The sequence below is a fragment of the Trichoderma aggressivum genome (assembly GCF_033847375.1).
Source record: "Trichoderma aggressivum f. europaeum strain CBS 100526 chromosome Unknown scaffold_011, whole genome shotgun sequence".
NCBI classification, from domain to species: domain Eukaryota; kingdom Fungi; phylum Ascomycota; class Sordariomycetes; order Hypocreales; family Hypocreaceae; genus Trichoderma; species Trichoderma aggressivum.
In genome coordinates this window covers 374037-389537 of record NW_026946377.1, presented here as the reverse complement: position 1 = coordinate 389537, position 15501 = coordinate 374037, and the positions used below count along the sequence as shown (strand labels likewise).

The 15501-nt window shown below is 53.2% G+C and overlaps 4 protein-coding genes across 4 annotated transcripts; 3 read left to right on the top strand and 1 right to left on the bottom strand.

Moving 5' to 3' along the window:
* Positions 1–1649: 1649 nt before the first annotated feature.
* Positions 1650–3557, top strand: Triagg1_3761 (uncharacterized protein; the record flags this gene model as incomplete). Its single annotated transcript, XM_062898089.1, has 3 exons — positions 1650–1854; positions 2095–3194; positions 3267–3557. The coding sequence occupies 3 exons, from the start codon at positions 1650–1652 to the stop codon at positions 3555–3557; spliced, it is 1596 nt and encodes a 531-aa protein (XP_062757264.1).
* Positions 3558–4929: 1372 nt separating this feature from the next.
* Triagg1_3760 (uncharacterized protein) lies at positions 4930–7088 on the top strand (the record flags this gene model as incomplete). Its single annotated transcript, XM_062898088.1, has 5 exons — positions 4930–4969; positions 5038–5273; positions 5397–5766; positions 5840–6630; positions 6753–7088. The coding sequence occupies 5 exons, from the start codon at positions 4930–4932 to the stop codon at positions 7086–7088; spliced, it is 1773 nt and encodes a 590-aa protein (XP_062757263.1).
* A 2024-nt stretch (positions 7089–9112) lies between these two features.
* On the top strand, positions 9113–9736 carry Triagg1_3759 (uncharacterized protein; the record flags this gene model as incomplete). Its single annotated transcript, XM_062898087.1, has 1 exon — positions 9113–9736. One exon carries the CDS (start codon positions 9113–9115, stop codon positions 9734–9736), a length of 624 nt encoding a protein of 207 aa, XP_062757262.1.
* A 625-nt stretch (positions 9737–10361) lies between these two features.
* On the bottom strand, positions 10362–12800 carry Triagg1_3758 (uncharacterized protein; the record flags this gene model as incomplete). The annotated part of the gene is made up of 2 exons (XM_062898085.1): positions 10362–12662; positions 12741–12800. 2 exons carry the CDS (start codon positions 12798–12800, stop codon positions 10362–10364), a joined length of 2361 nt encoding a protein of 786 aa, XP_062757261.1.
* Positions 12801–15501: the final 2701 nt, after the last annotated feature.

Genomic DNA, 15501 nt, shown 5'->3' with positions numbered 1-15501 from the left:
GGGGCAGGGAAAAGACAGGCTTCGGCCCCCCATTGCTCCTCGCCTCACTCACGTCCAGTCACGCAAATACTTCATACACGACAACAATTGAAGGCCAAGCATCTGAGCCGCCAAATAGTCATCTGATGCTACCTTTCTTTGGGATGGAACGTCTTGGCAGCCAAGCAACGGCTTGCGCGTCCTTGCAAATAATTCGCCGCTCAAGTATCAACTGAGAGCCGTGCGGCTCAGAAACCGCCCGTGAGGCAGCCAAGCCACCGCCACCGTCCTTACAATACGGTGCACTGTGTCTATTGAAGAAGAAATAGCAGAGACTCTGAATCTTGATCAATCTAGCAGCTCATCCTTGCTGTTTCAAAATAGATGAAGATTTGCTGTGGTTGTATAAGTTGAAGAGTAGCGGTATGTACAGGTATGTATGCTGTAAGCACCACCAAGGTGAGATGAAAATTAAGCGGTACTTGTCCTGCCAGAATTCAGTAAGGGAGAGAGCAAAGGTTCTCAGTTTGATCCATAATTAACATCAGCCCCGAGGGCCTTTCCTTGAGGGGTGGAGCGGCATCCCTGCTGGGTTGTGGAACCGATATTGCGGGTAGTCTTGAAGAACACAAAGCTCTCGTGATGATGTTGCTGTCCGTACGGAGTACAAGTGCTGCAAAGTTCTACCTATCTTATACATACCAAGCTGCATCTCCGTCTGTGGCCAACAACTCGCACCTAAAAGATCCCTCGAGGACTCTGTACTAGGGGGGCGCTTCTGGAAACAAGGAGACAGAAATCGTGGGCAGGCTGTAGGAATCTATGACGAGGGAGGCTCTTGAAAGAACTCCATAGGCAGAGCTGGACATCGCCTCTTGGCCTCTTCCCAGGAGATCCGAAACCCCCACAAAACTTCCATTGAACCATGCTTGGTTGGCTGGGGGTCCATAATACTGGCTCAGCACTCCATGCCAGCATAAGCTTTTCTCGTGTATCCTCAACAAGAATGAGCCGAACCTTGACTCTATTGCCAGCACGAGTACAAAGTACTATACGAGTACATGTGGTCAACCACCCAAGTTATCGGCTCGGCTCTCCTGAGAAGGAGTTTTGGCCACCGCTTGATCCGCCTCAATAGCGTCATGTAGCTGAGAACGGGCGCCACAAAGCGGAAAGCTGTGCTTGGCGGCTCGAGTCCAGCGTCGACTAGTGCTTGTCTAGAGATGCGAGAGCTCGTCTAGTGCAGAAGCCGCAACGCTGCGCCGCGCCGCTCCAACCTCAGCTTGGCCAACAGCCTGTCGAGGGAAGCTCTCCAGCCTCATCCACGGCTTGGCTTCTATGGAGCAGCCGGCCCGTAATGGCTGGGAGAAGACAGTCGGAGACGAGGCCAAGGAGCCCATAAAAGGGAAAATGGACGTCTTGTTATGTTCCTCTGCTGTCATCGACCCATGTCGACGTTCCCCCGCTAGTGAGATCGCGCCGAGATCTGTGGTTAATCACTCTGTTGACTTGGTTGCCTTCAGCTGGGACTCGGGTTTCCTCTCTTTTCCTTCTCTAGCTCCCCCCTTCTTCCCTCTCTTGTCTCTCTTCCTACCCGCCGGAGCCGATATCCTCGCGAGCGCAGAGAAACAAAGGGAAGAGACGGAGAGTCGACAGAACCTTCGCACACCATGAGGCCGACGACAGCTCTCGGGCTGCTGATGGCGGCGCAACATGCGGAAGCCGTCGTCACTCCGATGTTCCCGCGGGCGGAATCTGGTGATGGATATTTGTCGATCCCCGTGGGAACCATCAAGAGGCCGCACAACAAGGTTGGAAAGAGAAGCGCCATTGACGCAGTGTTGGAGAATATGGATTTCTTCTATGCCATTGAAAGTGAGTTCTCTTCTCCGTACCGTTAAGCCAATCGCTGCGACCGTCGGCCTTCTACACAACTTTATTTCTTTGTTTCATACTGCCCCATATAAGCTACATAGGTAGAGGCATTGTCTACAATTTCCTTGTCTCAGATACAGCCGCCGCCTCATGGATAAAGCGACAGCTACTGCCACTGCCACTGCTCTCACCAATCGTATGCAGGAAAGATAATTTATACTAATAACCTGTCACCGCTAGTCGGCTTAGGAACTCCTCCCCAGAACGTAACCGTCCTCGTCGATACAGGATCCAGTGAGCTATGGGTCAATCCCGACTGCTCGACCGCACCGTCCGAATCGCAGGCCGAACAGTGTGAGCAGCTCGGCGAATACAATCCCAATAGATCAAGAACGCCGCCGGTTGGTCCGTTTGGGCGCGAGGAAATCAACTATGGTGACCCAACGGACCAGTCCACGCAGACGTCCGTCGACATCACCTACTATGCCGACACGCTGAGCTTTGGCAGGGCTCAAGTCAAGAACCAGACGTTTGGCGTTGTTACGTCCAGCGAGGGCCAGGCGCAGGGCATCATGGGCCTCGCACCCGATGTTCGAGGAGGATTCCCAGGCGACCAGCCGTATAGCTTGCTGCTCAACACCATGGCCGACCAAGGAGTTATCGCCAGCCGGGTCTTTTCCCTTGACCTCCGGCATTCCGAGTCAGAGACGGGAGCCCTCATCTATGGCGGTCTTGATCGCAGCAAATTCATCGGTTCTCTCGAGGCTCGACCCATCGTCCCCGGCATCCAAGGCGAAACACGTCTGGCCGTCAATCTGACTACGCTGGGCCTCACGCAGAGCCGTTCGCAGAGCTTCAGGCTCTCCAGCGCCGACACAAACGTGATGCTCGACTCTGGCACGACGCTCAGCCGCATGCACTCCGCTGCCGCATTGCCTATCCTCGAGGCTCTGGGCGCCCGAAACGATGGCGAGGGCTACTTTTTTGTACCGTGCTCACTTCGTGACTCTGCTGGCAGTGTCGACTTCGGCTTCGGCAACAAGGTCGTCAAGGTTCCCTTCTCTGATTTCATCCTGTCGGCAGGCGATAGTGCGGGCCCCAGCGACTTTTGCTACGTTGGCCTGGTCCTGACGACGGACCAGCAGATTCTGGGAGACACGGTGTTGAGGGCTGGATACTTTGTCTTCGACTGGGACAATCAGGAGGTTCACATCGCCCAGGCCGCTGACTGTGGCAGCAGTGACATTGTTGTCGCCGGCTCGGGAGCCGACGCCGTGCCCAATGTGCAGGGCAATTGCAACGGCAGTGATGCCGATTTCACGGGCACACGAGGTCCAACGGTAAGTGGCAAAACTCAACGGCTTGTCTTGTCCTAAAGCACAAGAATCAGTAACTAATAATCATCTCCACAGGCGACGGGAACGAGCCCGACTCCCACCAACAATATCCCGACCACAGCGGTTACAACTGTCTTCACGGTGACATCCTGCCCAGTTTTCGATGTCGGATGCCGCACCGGCCAGATCACGACCCAAACCATTCGACCAGCTGAAGCTACAACTGAACCTAGCGCCACGAGCAGTCCCAGTGGCAACGGCAATGGGGATGGCGGAGGAGACGAAGATGCTGGTGTGCGGCCTCCGGCCTTGACCTGGGCGTCTGTTGTGCTAGGTGCTTTGGCAATGATGTTGAACATTGTATAATTCCAGGAAGGGTCTCTTATTGTATATATTGACGATGGAGAATGACCGCTGGCCGTCAACTCTGGATAACTCGGCCGAGGATTTACATACCAGGTTCGTACATGACGAAGGAGGGTGGGACATGACTGCACATGGAGGTTTTATTTTCCCAATGGATATTTGACATACATACATGCATACACATGCATCCACTCTTCGACTTGCATTTAATGATAATGACCATGTTACGTGTCGTCGTGCTATGTGGCCCCCCGCGCCCGTTCGAAGCAGCATCACGGTGGTTTCTCCGCTACTAGCATCTTTTGATTGAGGCAGTAGATGCTTCAACCTACAGTCGTCTCGGTCAAGAGAAGTGGGTTGCAAGAGCGATTGACAGGCTTAGCATTGCCTGGGGGTTTCTGGGATTTTCTGACTTGTATTTAAAAGCTTGCAATAGAGAACCAAAGTCTTACAAGTACGGCTAGGTCGGCTATCCCGGCTCAGTCCTGATTGCATCGTCTTCTCGCATTGAGAACACAAACTTGCTTGAATAGGTAATTTTCGCCAGGTCAGCAGGCTGAACGCATCCTCGGCGCCATTGTCATGTACTATCATCACATAAAGTATCACATCTTGTCTGCTGCGGCAACCTCGGACTCTCGGACTTTCGAAGTACCTCTACCGTGGAGGTTGAGTATCGCCTATAGCAGAGCCAATGGGACTACTGCAGCATGACAGGCCTCGGAGCTTAGCTTACCTGCAATCTACGGAGTAGTCTGGGGTAGGGCCGGAGAATACTCCTCCAACCCGCTGGAGGGACTGAGTTGGGGGGAACCGATCACTTAGCTTCATTCTAGACTTGCCATGTGGAGACTTGGGGGGATCGCGTCATTCCTGTTGCTCGTCCTCGTCCTCTGTGTCTTTCTTTTTCTATTGATTGATTAAAGGAACTACCATGTAAGAGTTGGTGTGTTGAATATCAAAATCACGGCATGCGTTGAGGGACGTGCAACATGATGGAGAGTCCCAAGTTATTCGCGTCTTGATATCCCCAGCGTCACACAACATTGAACCCTGCAACAGCCATCCATTCTCTGTGTCTCAAAGCGGTGCTGTCCGCTGCACTAATAACATCCCGTCCCCAGCAGCCGATACCGCCTCCCGAGGTTTTTGTCAATCTGGGCCGGCGCATCTCCACCCCCGATCTACCAAGGTCCTTAATTCAATGCCTAGGCTGTCATGGACAAGGCAGTATATCTCTTGCCTTAGCCCGCGCTGAAGCGCTCCCCGGCTCCCCTCGCTCATTCTTCATTCCTCCTCTCATCGCTGCTTCCCTTCCAATTGTTCACTCTTTTCGTGTTTCGTGTTTCGTGTTTCGTTCGACATATTCGCCATGGTCTTCACACCTCCGTCGTATCTTCCCCAGCTGCCAGGTATGTATGCGCGCTGCATAGATGCGCCCCTCCAACTTCTCAGGCTGACAGCCAAACCCGCGAGACAGATGTTCCGGATTCCATCACGATCGAAGAATTCATGCGAAATGAGCAATACGGCCGGTATCCGGTGGCCAAGGCCAGAAACCCGTACACATGCGGCATCACGGGCACGACGTACGACGCTGCCCAGGTCGCTGAGCGGATAGACCACATGGCTCGCGCAATCAGCAAGCGATTGGGCCTCAATCCTCACGAGGAGACTGAGTGGGAAAGGGTTGTCGCGCTGTACTCGGTCAACACGGTACGCTAGAATCCAGCCACTTTGGCCCTTTGACACGACTCGTTCTCCCCCACCGTCTTGTTCGAAACCGCTTCGATTGTTCAATGGCACGTCTAACGATGCCGTTGCTGCCCTCTGTTACAGATTGACTACATCCCATTTACCCACGCCATCCACCGACTCTCCGGCATTGTCACTCCAGCAAGCGCCGCATACTCGACACAGGAGCTCGAGCACCAGCTTCGCACATCAGGAGCCAAGGCCGTGTTTACCTGCCCTCCTCTTCTCGAGAATGCTCTCAAGGCAGCCACCGCTGTGGGAATTCCCAAGGATCGCATATTCATATTACGCACAGCAAGCTTCGACAACCCCCCTTCGTATGTGACCATTGACGACTTGGTGGCCGAGGGCAAGAGCCTGCCGCCATTGAAGCCTTTGAACTGGGTCAAGGGTCAGGGTGCGAGGCAGACTGCTTACCTGTGCTATTCTAGCGGAACTTCTGGCCTGCCGGTAAGTGAGAAATAGCCATTTTTTTTTTATATATTTTTGATTTCTCCTGGTGCTATGTTCTGCTCCTCAACGCTTAGAAGCGACGCTGACACGACTCGATGATATCCTAAAGAAAGCCGTCATGGTCTCCCACCGCAACGTCATCGCCAACGTTCTCCAAGTTTACTTGCTAGATAGCGTCCCCCGCAAAGAGCTCGGCATTGAATCGCAAGTTTTGCTCGGCGTTCTTCCCTTCTCGCACATATACGCCCTCGTTCTGGTTTCTACCGTTAGCCAGTACCGCGGCGATGAAACCATTGTCTTGCCAAAGTACAACTTCCACGAACTCCTCGATGCTGTCCAGCGCTTCAAGATTGAGCAAATGTTTGTTGTCCCGCCCATGCTCATCCAAATTATCGGCAACCCCAAAAATACTGCCAAATACAACCTCGACAGTGTACGCTTCGTATACTGCGGCGCAGCTCCGCTGGGCCCGGAAGTCGTCGATGCGGTTGCCAAGATGTTTCCCAAATGGCGCATCGGACAAGGCTACGGCATGACTGAATGCTCACCCACCGTCTCCTCGACCAACGAGCTGGACGTCCTCTCTGGCTCTTCAGGCTCTCTTTTACCGGGAAAGAAGGCCAAGGTTATCGATCTCCAAGGCAAGGAGGTGACCGAGTACGACACTCCGGGAGAGTTGTTGATCCAATCCCCCGCCGTTGTGTTGGGGTACCTGAACAACGCAAAGGCCAATGCCGAGACATTTGTTCACCACGAGGATGGCCGGTGGCTGCGAACAGGCGACGAGGTTGTTGTCCGAAAGTCGGCCAAGGGTCACGAGCACATTGTTGTTGTTGACCGAATCAAGGAATTGATCAAGACCAAGGTAAGCTACCAACCTAAGATGCGCAAATCAAGCAAACCCACAACCGCTCGCTCAGCACCTATCACCTTGTATCCCTCTTTTCGTCTCTCTTGAATTCTGCTCACCAAGAATATCAAAATCAGGGTCACCAAGTCGCCCCCGCCGAACTAGAAGCTCATCTCCTCAGCCATCCATACGTCTCCGACTGCGCCATCATCCCAGTCCCCGACTCTTACGCGGGTGAGGTGCCCAAAGCCTTCGTCACCAAATCCACCTCCGACTGCGCTGGCAAATCCAACAAGGACATTGAAGACGCCATCCACAAGCACGTCAAGGACCACAAGGCCAAGCACAAATGGCTCGTCGGCGGAATCGAGTTCATCGACGCTATTCCTAAGAGCCCAAGCGGCAAGATCTTGAGACGCCTATTAAGAGACAAGGAGAAGAAGGCTCGGCAGGCTAAGGGAGCAAAACTATGAGAGGAGAAGCAGCAAGCCACGCCATGTGATGACGAATTTAGAGGTTTTCAAATCTATTTTGGAAAAGACGCGTTTTGTGTAGATGTTTTGCGTTCCTCTGGGCATTGAGCGTGCGTTCAACGCAGGGAGTCCGGCAGTATTGTAAGCCGAAGATTTTGGGGTGCTGTTTTTCCGAAGCAAACGTGCACTTGGAAGCTACAGGTGTTGCATTTGTATTAGAGACGAGTCATGATTAGAAAATGACGAAAGACTATCAAGAGTAGCAGCAAGAGAGTTATGGTAATGATTCTAATTTTCGCTCAAGATGCATTAACTGCCCCATCTTCATGTTCCGTGGCCTCATCTTCCAATAGTCCCTACGTGAATGCCTTATGCTTACAAGTACTGCTATTATTACTGCCTGTATCGAGGTTGCCATTCCTATCAATAGGATGGTAGCGATCCTGCGATAATAATCGTGCCTACCTCCCATGAATTCGTAGATAAGATTGCCGACCCATTAGGAAGTCCGCACGCAAATAGTTTAGTACTTGATACCTTAGCAGTTCCATTACTGTAATAGGTACTATACTTCCACCTAGTAAAAATATGGAGATCCTGATGTCTTGCGATATCCATTGATCAATCATTTGCGCACTATTCCGCAGTCCACCACGGTGCCTAAACGATCCGTATCCGACTCCCCTTCTTTTTCCTTGGCCCCTCGAAGAACCAAGAGACTTGCAACGTCGCACCGTCAAGAGGAGGAGAAAGAACAAACCAGAACCAATACCAGACATCTGAGGAATCGACGGGACACCAGATTCGACCAAGGAAGACATGATGGAGAAAGACACGGGCGAGCAAAATGCTAGAAATATACAGACAGAGCAAATAGCCATCATGCTACAAGAAATGGGCCTACCGCCCAACATGTTCGATCCAGAGACACGAACGAAGAGGCTAAATATGCTGTTCCAGGTATCTTCAACAGGAGATGCTACAAAGCAAGTTATCCGTGATTTCTCGGGTGAATACACTTCTTCCTGAACAGAAAACGTATTCTACATACTGATGTACGTTAGGATTGAGAAAAGAGTATTCCTAGACTCAGCCGTAAATGTGATCAAACGGCAACATAATAAAAGTCGACAATCTTCGCACACGCACTACCCAAAATTGGATAATACTTGGGAGGAATACCTTGCGATCACTAATATCCTTGATGAGGACAATGTCTTTGATCTGTCAAAATTTCGTAGCAAAGCCCTCTACCTTGATAGTAGTCCTTTTGGTACTGCCTTACACATGCAATGGCACTATCCCACGGGCAGCATGTGTTGTCACAACCTACAATTCTGCCATGTTCTTGACCTAGCAAACAGAGGCTTTTCTCATCAGACAAAGAAACTAGGCAGTGATTGGGTACTCGGCGCCCCAAGTTGACGACCCAACATTGTGTCTTGAATCCAAAGGTGGCGGTGATAAGACCAGATTCTTGAAGAGAATAGCGACAGTAGCAGATGGGAGAGAGATAGTAGCAGAAAGGAGAGATAGTAGCAGAAAGGAGCGATAGTAGCAGATGCATACCTAGTAAGAAATTACTATAGGTATCTACTCCCTAGGCAGGTAAACAGATAATGGCTTTCTTTCGCAGTCTGTTCTGTTCTTCGGACTCTATACCCAGTAGATACGCTGTCTCTGGGGTATTGAATAGGTACCTACCTATATTTCAAGACTCCCGATCTCCGTCGCAGCCCATTCTTCGCTCTCGCACGCTTATGCCGAGCAAGTCAGACGTACAATCTAGAGACCTATGACGAAATCACTTTCACAAACGAATTCAGTTGTGTGTGGTTGTTTGTACACTTCACCGCCCTTGCATTCTGCCGCACATGAGTGACTTCCTTCTTCAACTCATAACTTCTCCTCTTCTCCCACCCAATTTTGATTCCTTCCAACAACAACAGCAACAGTAACAACAACAACAACAAGCAACAACAAGCAACAACAACAAACAACAACAGCAAACGACGACAAACAACATGTCTCGCACAACATCTAAAAATGTGCCTTACTTGTTGCAAGGAGCAGAGGGAAACTTGACATGGAAGGATGGTGAAACCATGGAAAATGCCGCCGGAGCTGCCTCCATCGGCTTCGCCACCATCAGCGCACTCAACTGCATCGTGAAGAACGAGGGCAATGTCACCGACAGAGACCTCGGTCTCATCAAGGAACTCGTCAATTTCATTCAACCAGACACGATGAATTCCTTCCGCAAGGGGTTCAGAGAGCAGTTGCGGCAAGCCACTCCACCTGGAGGACTCTCCAACTCGTTTCTACCTAAAGAAGAAGAGGAGAGAATTAAAGAAGAGGAGGGAACTCAATCCCGGCCCGCCAAGCGCAGCCTATCCGACGAGAAACCGATCATACCCCTAGCAATGCGACCGCGCTTCTTGGATGATCTGAAAGTGGAGGAAAGCTCTGAGTCGACAAGCGTGAGAGACCTAATGGAACCAACACGTCAATCGACACCATACGCGAGAACTACGGGATTGGGATTGCCGGGTATACACAATCTAGCGCCATCAAGGGTGACAAGACGGTCTTCCCGAAACCACAGGACGATGTATCCAGCTGGCAGCTACTACAGTCAGAGGGGATGATGGGGGCGGTGATTCACAAGAGAGGACAACAAGAGAATGATGGTAATAATGATTCTATTTTCACTCAAGATGCATTGAGCACCATTACTACAACAAATGCAGAAAAAAAAAGCAGCCATCACAGAAAACCTTCACTCGCATGTAAACAAAAAGCAAAAAAAAAAAAAAAAGAGTCAACCTTTTTTTTTTCAAAACGTCCATAGCCTTGGCAACAGCCAAACGGCAGATGAATCTCATATCGATATTAATATTAAGTTACCACATCGGTCAACCCAGCGGGGTGTATAATGGCTCCTTGTGCATTGCATTGCGTTGCGCGTGAACCATTTGATTCAAAGATCATCCTCTCCTCTTGGCAAAGAACCAGAGAGAGAGGTACCCCCCAACTGTGCCGTCCATGTGCTCGTAAGGATCGTAAGAATGATATTGCCCTACTGTATGAGGGTCATTTTTCCGCTAGTCAGGTCCTGTCCGTGTACACATACATTCCCCCTTCTAACCACTTCAAATAATAAATACTGCGCGCGCCCTCCCGGAGGCACTGAACTGAAAGCAAAAAGCCCAAAAACAAATCAAAGGAAACGGTTTGTTACACGCAAGTGCATCTTCCAATCAAGGAGCTGCTTTACAGAGCAAAGACGGCAGCCATGACGGCGAGACCCAGGCTCATACCGGCGCCAACGCGGCCAGCAGCGCCAATAACGGGGAGGCCAGTGTTGCCGGGGAAAGCTCCGGTGCCGGTGGCGGTGCCGATGGGGGCAGCAGGAGGAGCAACATAGGTAGGCTGGCCGGCGGGGGGAGCAGCAGGGGCGGTCTCGACGGGAGCAGTCTCGGCCGGAGGGGGAGCAACGTAGGTAGGCTGACCGGCAGGGGGGGCAGCAGTGATGCTGACCTGGGGAACGGTGAGAGCGGTCGAGACGTAGTAGGTGGTGCTGCTGCCGGGGATGGTGGTGCCCTCAGAGACGCAAGGCTCGGTGACGGTGGTCTCAACAACGACAGTGGTGTACTGGGTAGGGGTAGCATAAGGAGTGCCGGTCACGGTGATGATGGAGGTGATGGGGGCAGCACCAGTGGCAACGGCAGGGTTGGAACCGGCATAGCCAGCGCAGACACCCTGGAAGAAGGTGATGGCGGCAGAGACGTCATCATCGTTGTTTCCGTTGGAGTAGATACACTCAAACACGGACTGGACGAGATCCTTGCTGGGGCAGTAGCAGGCGGCGTCGGTGTTGTCCTTGCAGTCGGGGACCAGAGTCAACCAGGTGTTGATGCACTTGGGCAGGACATCGGGGCAAGGAAGAGACTGGTCGGGGGTAGATCCGGAGCCAGTAGGAGCAGCGGCCTCGGAAGTGGGCAGAGGAGCACCGGGGGTGATGGTGGCAGTGACGGGGCAGATGGTGGTGCTAACGGCAACGGTCACGGTGGTGACGACGGGCTTGTCGGTTCTGGCAGGGCAGTTGGTCACCTCAGGGGCACAGCTGGTGATGGTGTGGACAGAGGTGGTGAAGACGGTCGAGGTGGTCTGGTAGACGGTGGTGTAGGGAGCACCAGGGCCGGTGGTGACGGCATCAGAGCCACCGGTGGTAGCGGGAGCAGTAGTCTCGGCACCAGCGGGAGCAGTGGTGGTCTCACCAGGGACGGGGTAGGTCTGGCCACCAGGAGCGGTGGTGGTCTCAGCACCAGCGGGAGCAGTGGTGGTCTCGGTCTCGCCAGTAGGAGCAGTGGTGGTCTCGGTCTCGCCAGTAGGAGCAGTGGTAGTCTCAGCACCGGCAGGGCCAGTAGTCGTCTCAGCACCGGGAGCAGTAGTCGTCTCGCCAGCAGGGGCGGTAGTGGTCTCGGCACCGGCAGAGCCAGTGGTGGTCTCGCCGCCAGGAGCAGTGATGACAGAGGTGCTCACGACAACATCGGTGGTAGCAGTGTCGGTGGGGACGCCATAGGGAGCAGTGGTAGTCTCGCCACCAGCAGGAGCAGTGGTAGTCTCAGCGCCAGCGGGAGCAGTGGTGGTCTCGGTCTCGCCAGAAGGAGCGGTAGTGGTCTCAGCACCGGCAGGGCCAGTAGTCGTCTCAGAACCGGGAGCAGTGTAGGTCTCGCCAGGAGCAGTGGTAGTCTCAGCGCCGGCAGGGCCAGTGGTCGTCTCAGAACCGGGAGCAGTGTAAGTCTCGGCGGGAGCAGTGTAAGTCTCACCAGGAGCAGTGGTGGTCTCGGCGCCAGCAGGGGCAGTGGTGGTCTCGGCACCAGCAGGAGGAGAGTAGGCAGGCTTGGTGTGCTTGGTGTGGTGACCACCGCTGGGGGGAGTGTAGACGGGAGGGGAGTAAGAAGGCTTGGTGTGGTGAGATCCGCCAGGAGGAGTGTAGGCAGGCTGAGAGTGAGAGGGCTTGGGGGGAGCGTTGTTGCCACAGTTCCAGGTGATGTGGTGAACCTTGGTGCCGCATGACGACTTGCCGCCCTTACCACCGCCAGGGTAGACGATGGATACACTCTTAGCACCACCGCACTGGGTGTTCTTGACGGTGGTTCCGTGGGACGAGCACGAGGCAGAGTGCTTGCAGGTAGAGCCGTCGGGCATGTCGTAGTGGAACTCCATACGAGTATCAAACTCGACCGAGATGGAGAAGGTGTCAACGGAGAAGTGGTCGTTGCCGGCGCTGGCAGAGATGCAAGGGGTGGTCTTCTTGTCGCCCGTGCACTGGCCAGAGATGGAGCGGCCGGTAGCACCAAAGGTACGAGCGCTCAGGAGGGTATCACGCTTGCTGAAGTCATTCTCGCATGACCAGCCCTTGAAGTCGAATCCTCCATAGTGTCCAATCACGCCGGTGGGAACGTCGCTGAAGTCCCAGCCGTTGTGCTGCTGGGTGTTGCAGTTGTTGTCGGTGTTGCCAGGGCAGCTGTAGGGCTTGGCGTTGGTCCAAGAGCCACCGAGGGAGTACTGCATGAAGAAGTTAGCGATTGTAATTCTATATATAAAGTCTATATATATATCAAGTCATGATCGAGGCCGACTCACGGTGGCAGCAACCTGCTCAACGCTGGCGGCAGCCAGGAGAGCAAAGGCGGCAGTCTTCATGATGAAGCAGGTTCGAAACGATGGTGAGTGTGAAACGACAGTTGTTCGCGATCAAGCGAATACAAAATATGGATGAAGAATATAAATATCGATATGGACTTGATAGTAGTTTGTTTGAGGGATTCAAAGAAAACGAATGACTTTGATCCGGTAATGAGAGACTTGTTGATTAGGGAGAGAAGGAGAAGAAGAAAGAAAAAAGAAAAAAATAACCACACAAGGACTGTTTGGATCAAAGGAAGAGGAGGAAGAGAGGGACGGACTAGAGGCAGATCTATATACCCAAAGGCCGGACGCCTTTGTTGGAGGTGAGCCGTTCACACGTCCGTTGTCTTGCCTGGGCGCTTGGGCAGGCGCAAATGCTCAACCCCTGTTCCCTCGCAGCATCTCCCCACAGCCTGTGGGCAAGGCCAAATCAAGACAGAGACCCATGATGAAGCGCCGGGAACAAGGTTGAGGCAATCTCGAGTCAGAAGGTAACTGGTACCAGGCCGGCGCACCGGAGGCCGAGTATCAGCGCATAGCGGCTCGAGGAAGATTTGGGTAGCACACGGTAGCACACGGGACTTGGGACGGACAAGACGGAGCGGCTGAACAAGAGGTAGCAGTACAAAGAGCGCCTTTGGACCAGCTTCTGGCATGACGATGCTGGAAGCCGCAAGAGGCTTGGAGTTTTGGCACTAGCCCGGCGAATTGTGTGGCGGCTTTGGCTGGGTGGACGTGGGGCACATGTAGAGCCCGCGTACTCTCCAACCGGATGTGGCACCAAGCAAGTACTTGGCCGCTACCGCGCGCGAGAGTCGCCCTAAATCTGTGCCAAGAACCCCCAGGGGCACATGGATGGCCTGCTGCCGAAACGGCTCCATGTCCCAGGGGCCGCGCTACAGCGTTCTTGGCAGGCACACGGCGCTATCCAGTGGTCGCTGAAGCACGTTCACGGACCCCTAGAGACAGGACGCTTCAGGTACCACTCCCTATGTACTACACTGCAGTACTAAGGTAGCAGACGGCAGTGGACTGGATTGGAGGTTACAGGTGGGTGGCCAAGTGCCCCGTGCTTTTTTACCGCCTCGCAACCCGACGGTTTTTCGCCAGTCAGTCCACCAGTGGGCTCATGGATGGATGCGCACATGCATGCACGTGTACTGTTGATGATGATGATATTGGTGACGGTCTTTCTATGGAATCCAGTTGGTTCAACGAAAGAGATGTAACCAAAAGTACCTTAGTACCTATTCACTCACAGGCTCCAGCCAGACAGAGACCACTGCAACTGCCTAAATGATAAAATGATAAATTATCCAATGATAGGTACTAATCAAACGGCTTTCGATCCCAATGCCATGGTCAACTCCGCGCACGGCCAATCAAACTCTGCAGCTTGTAGCGTGCGGGTTATCGCCTCTGCCAATCTCCCTCCAAATGGCCAATATTCATGCGCGCCTCGCAAGCCTCACCTGCAGCGGCCACTTCAATCTCTGGGGCCACCGCCCACCACTCAATTGCCTCAGCGCCTACGGTAAGCTTGCAGACAAGTTTAACCCGCGAGCCTAATGCCCGACACGGCTAGGGCTCCTGCAGGAACCCCCCTCAGAGTGCCTGCCCGGCCTTGTCCTGCTGTGCGCTCGTACTCCGTACTTGCCCATCCAATGCTTGCACCCCCTGACGGTACGCGTGATACAAGCACAAACCTGTAAACGACTACAACCAGACAGACACTTGCGCACGGTAAAAAATTTGATGGATGGCAATTTGATATAAACGTCCACTCAATGTACATAGGACGGGAATCTCGACAAATTCTATAGTACTACCTAGTAACTACCTAGGTAGTACTATAGGTAGTGATGACAGAATAAAACATCCCAGCAAGCCATGGTCAACTGTAAAGAACACCACGTAGTACATGTACCTATAGAGTATCTCTCTCCTTCTTCTTCTTCCTCTTCTGGTTTCTTGCCTCAGGCTTGCCACCACCCGATCCCCATCCCAATCCCTCCTCAGTTCCTTCCTTGCCTTCTCCGTCTTGCTTCAGGTTCGCCGGCGCTTTCCCGCACTATCCTCGATCGATATCACGTTACCGCCTGCCCTCCCTGCTTCGGGCCTTGTCCATGTTTCTCCATGAAACTGTCACAGACCTTTTTTTTTTGTTTTCTCTCCTTGTGTGACCACCGTTTATTTTTATCTTTATCCCGCGCCTGATCTTGACGCAGACCAATCCAAACCGCCGCGATCCGCACAGGCACGGGCTCGATCTCAACTCATGCCATCCATGCCACTTCTGCAGACTTGTGCCTGACTACGCCCACTAGCAACCGCGGTAGCGCAGGTACGGCTTCTGGCTATGGAGCCTCCGAGTCTTCACCACCAGCTGACTGACGCGAGTGCTACAGTATGCGATAGTAGATTGCCTGTGCCCTACAAGTACATACTTGGACGAGCATCTCCACGCCGGCTGTAGAACCGCTATGCCAAACGCAGACACCGTCAACTCGCCTCGCCTGGCCTCGTCTTGTCTCCATCTTGACCAAAGGCGGTCGCCTACTCGTACTACGGAGCAGACCTTGTCAACCAATCCTTGTCCCGCCACGCCTTGCAGTGCCAGCCGGGTCCGGCAACTGTCTTCTTTTCCAGCTAGGCTCTGTTTGCTGGTTGATGGGTGATGGGGGGGGGGGGGGGGGGGGGGGGGAAAAATACACAA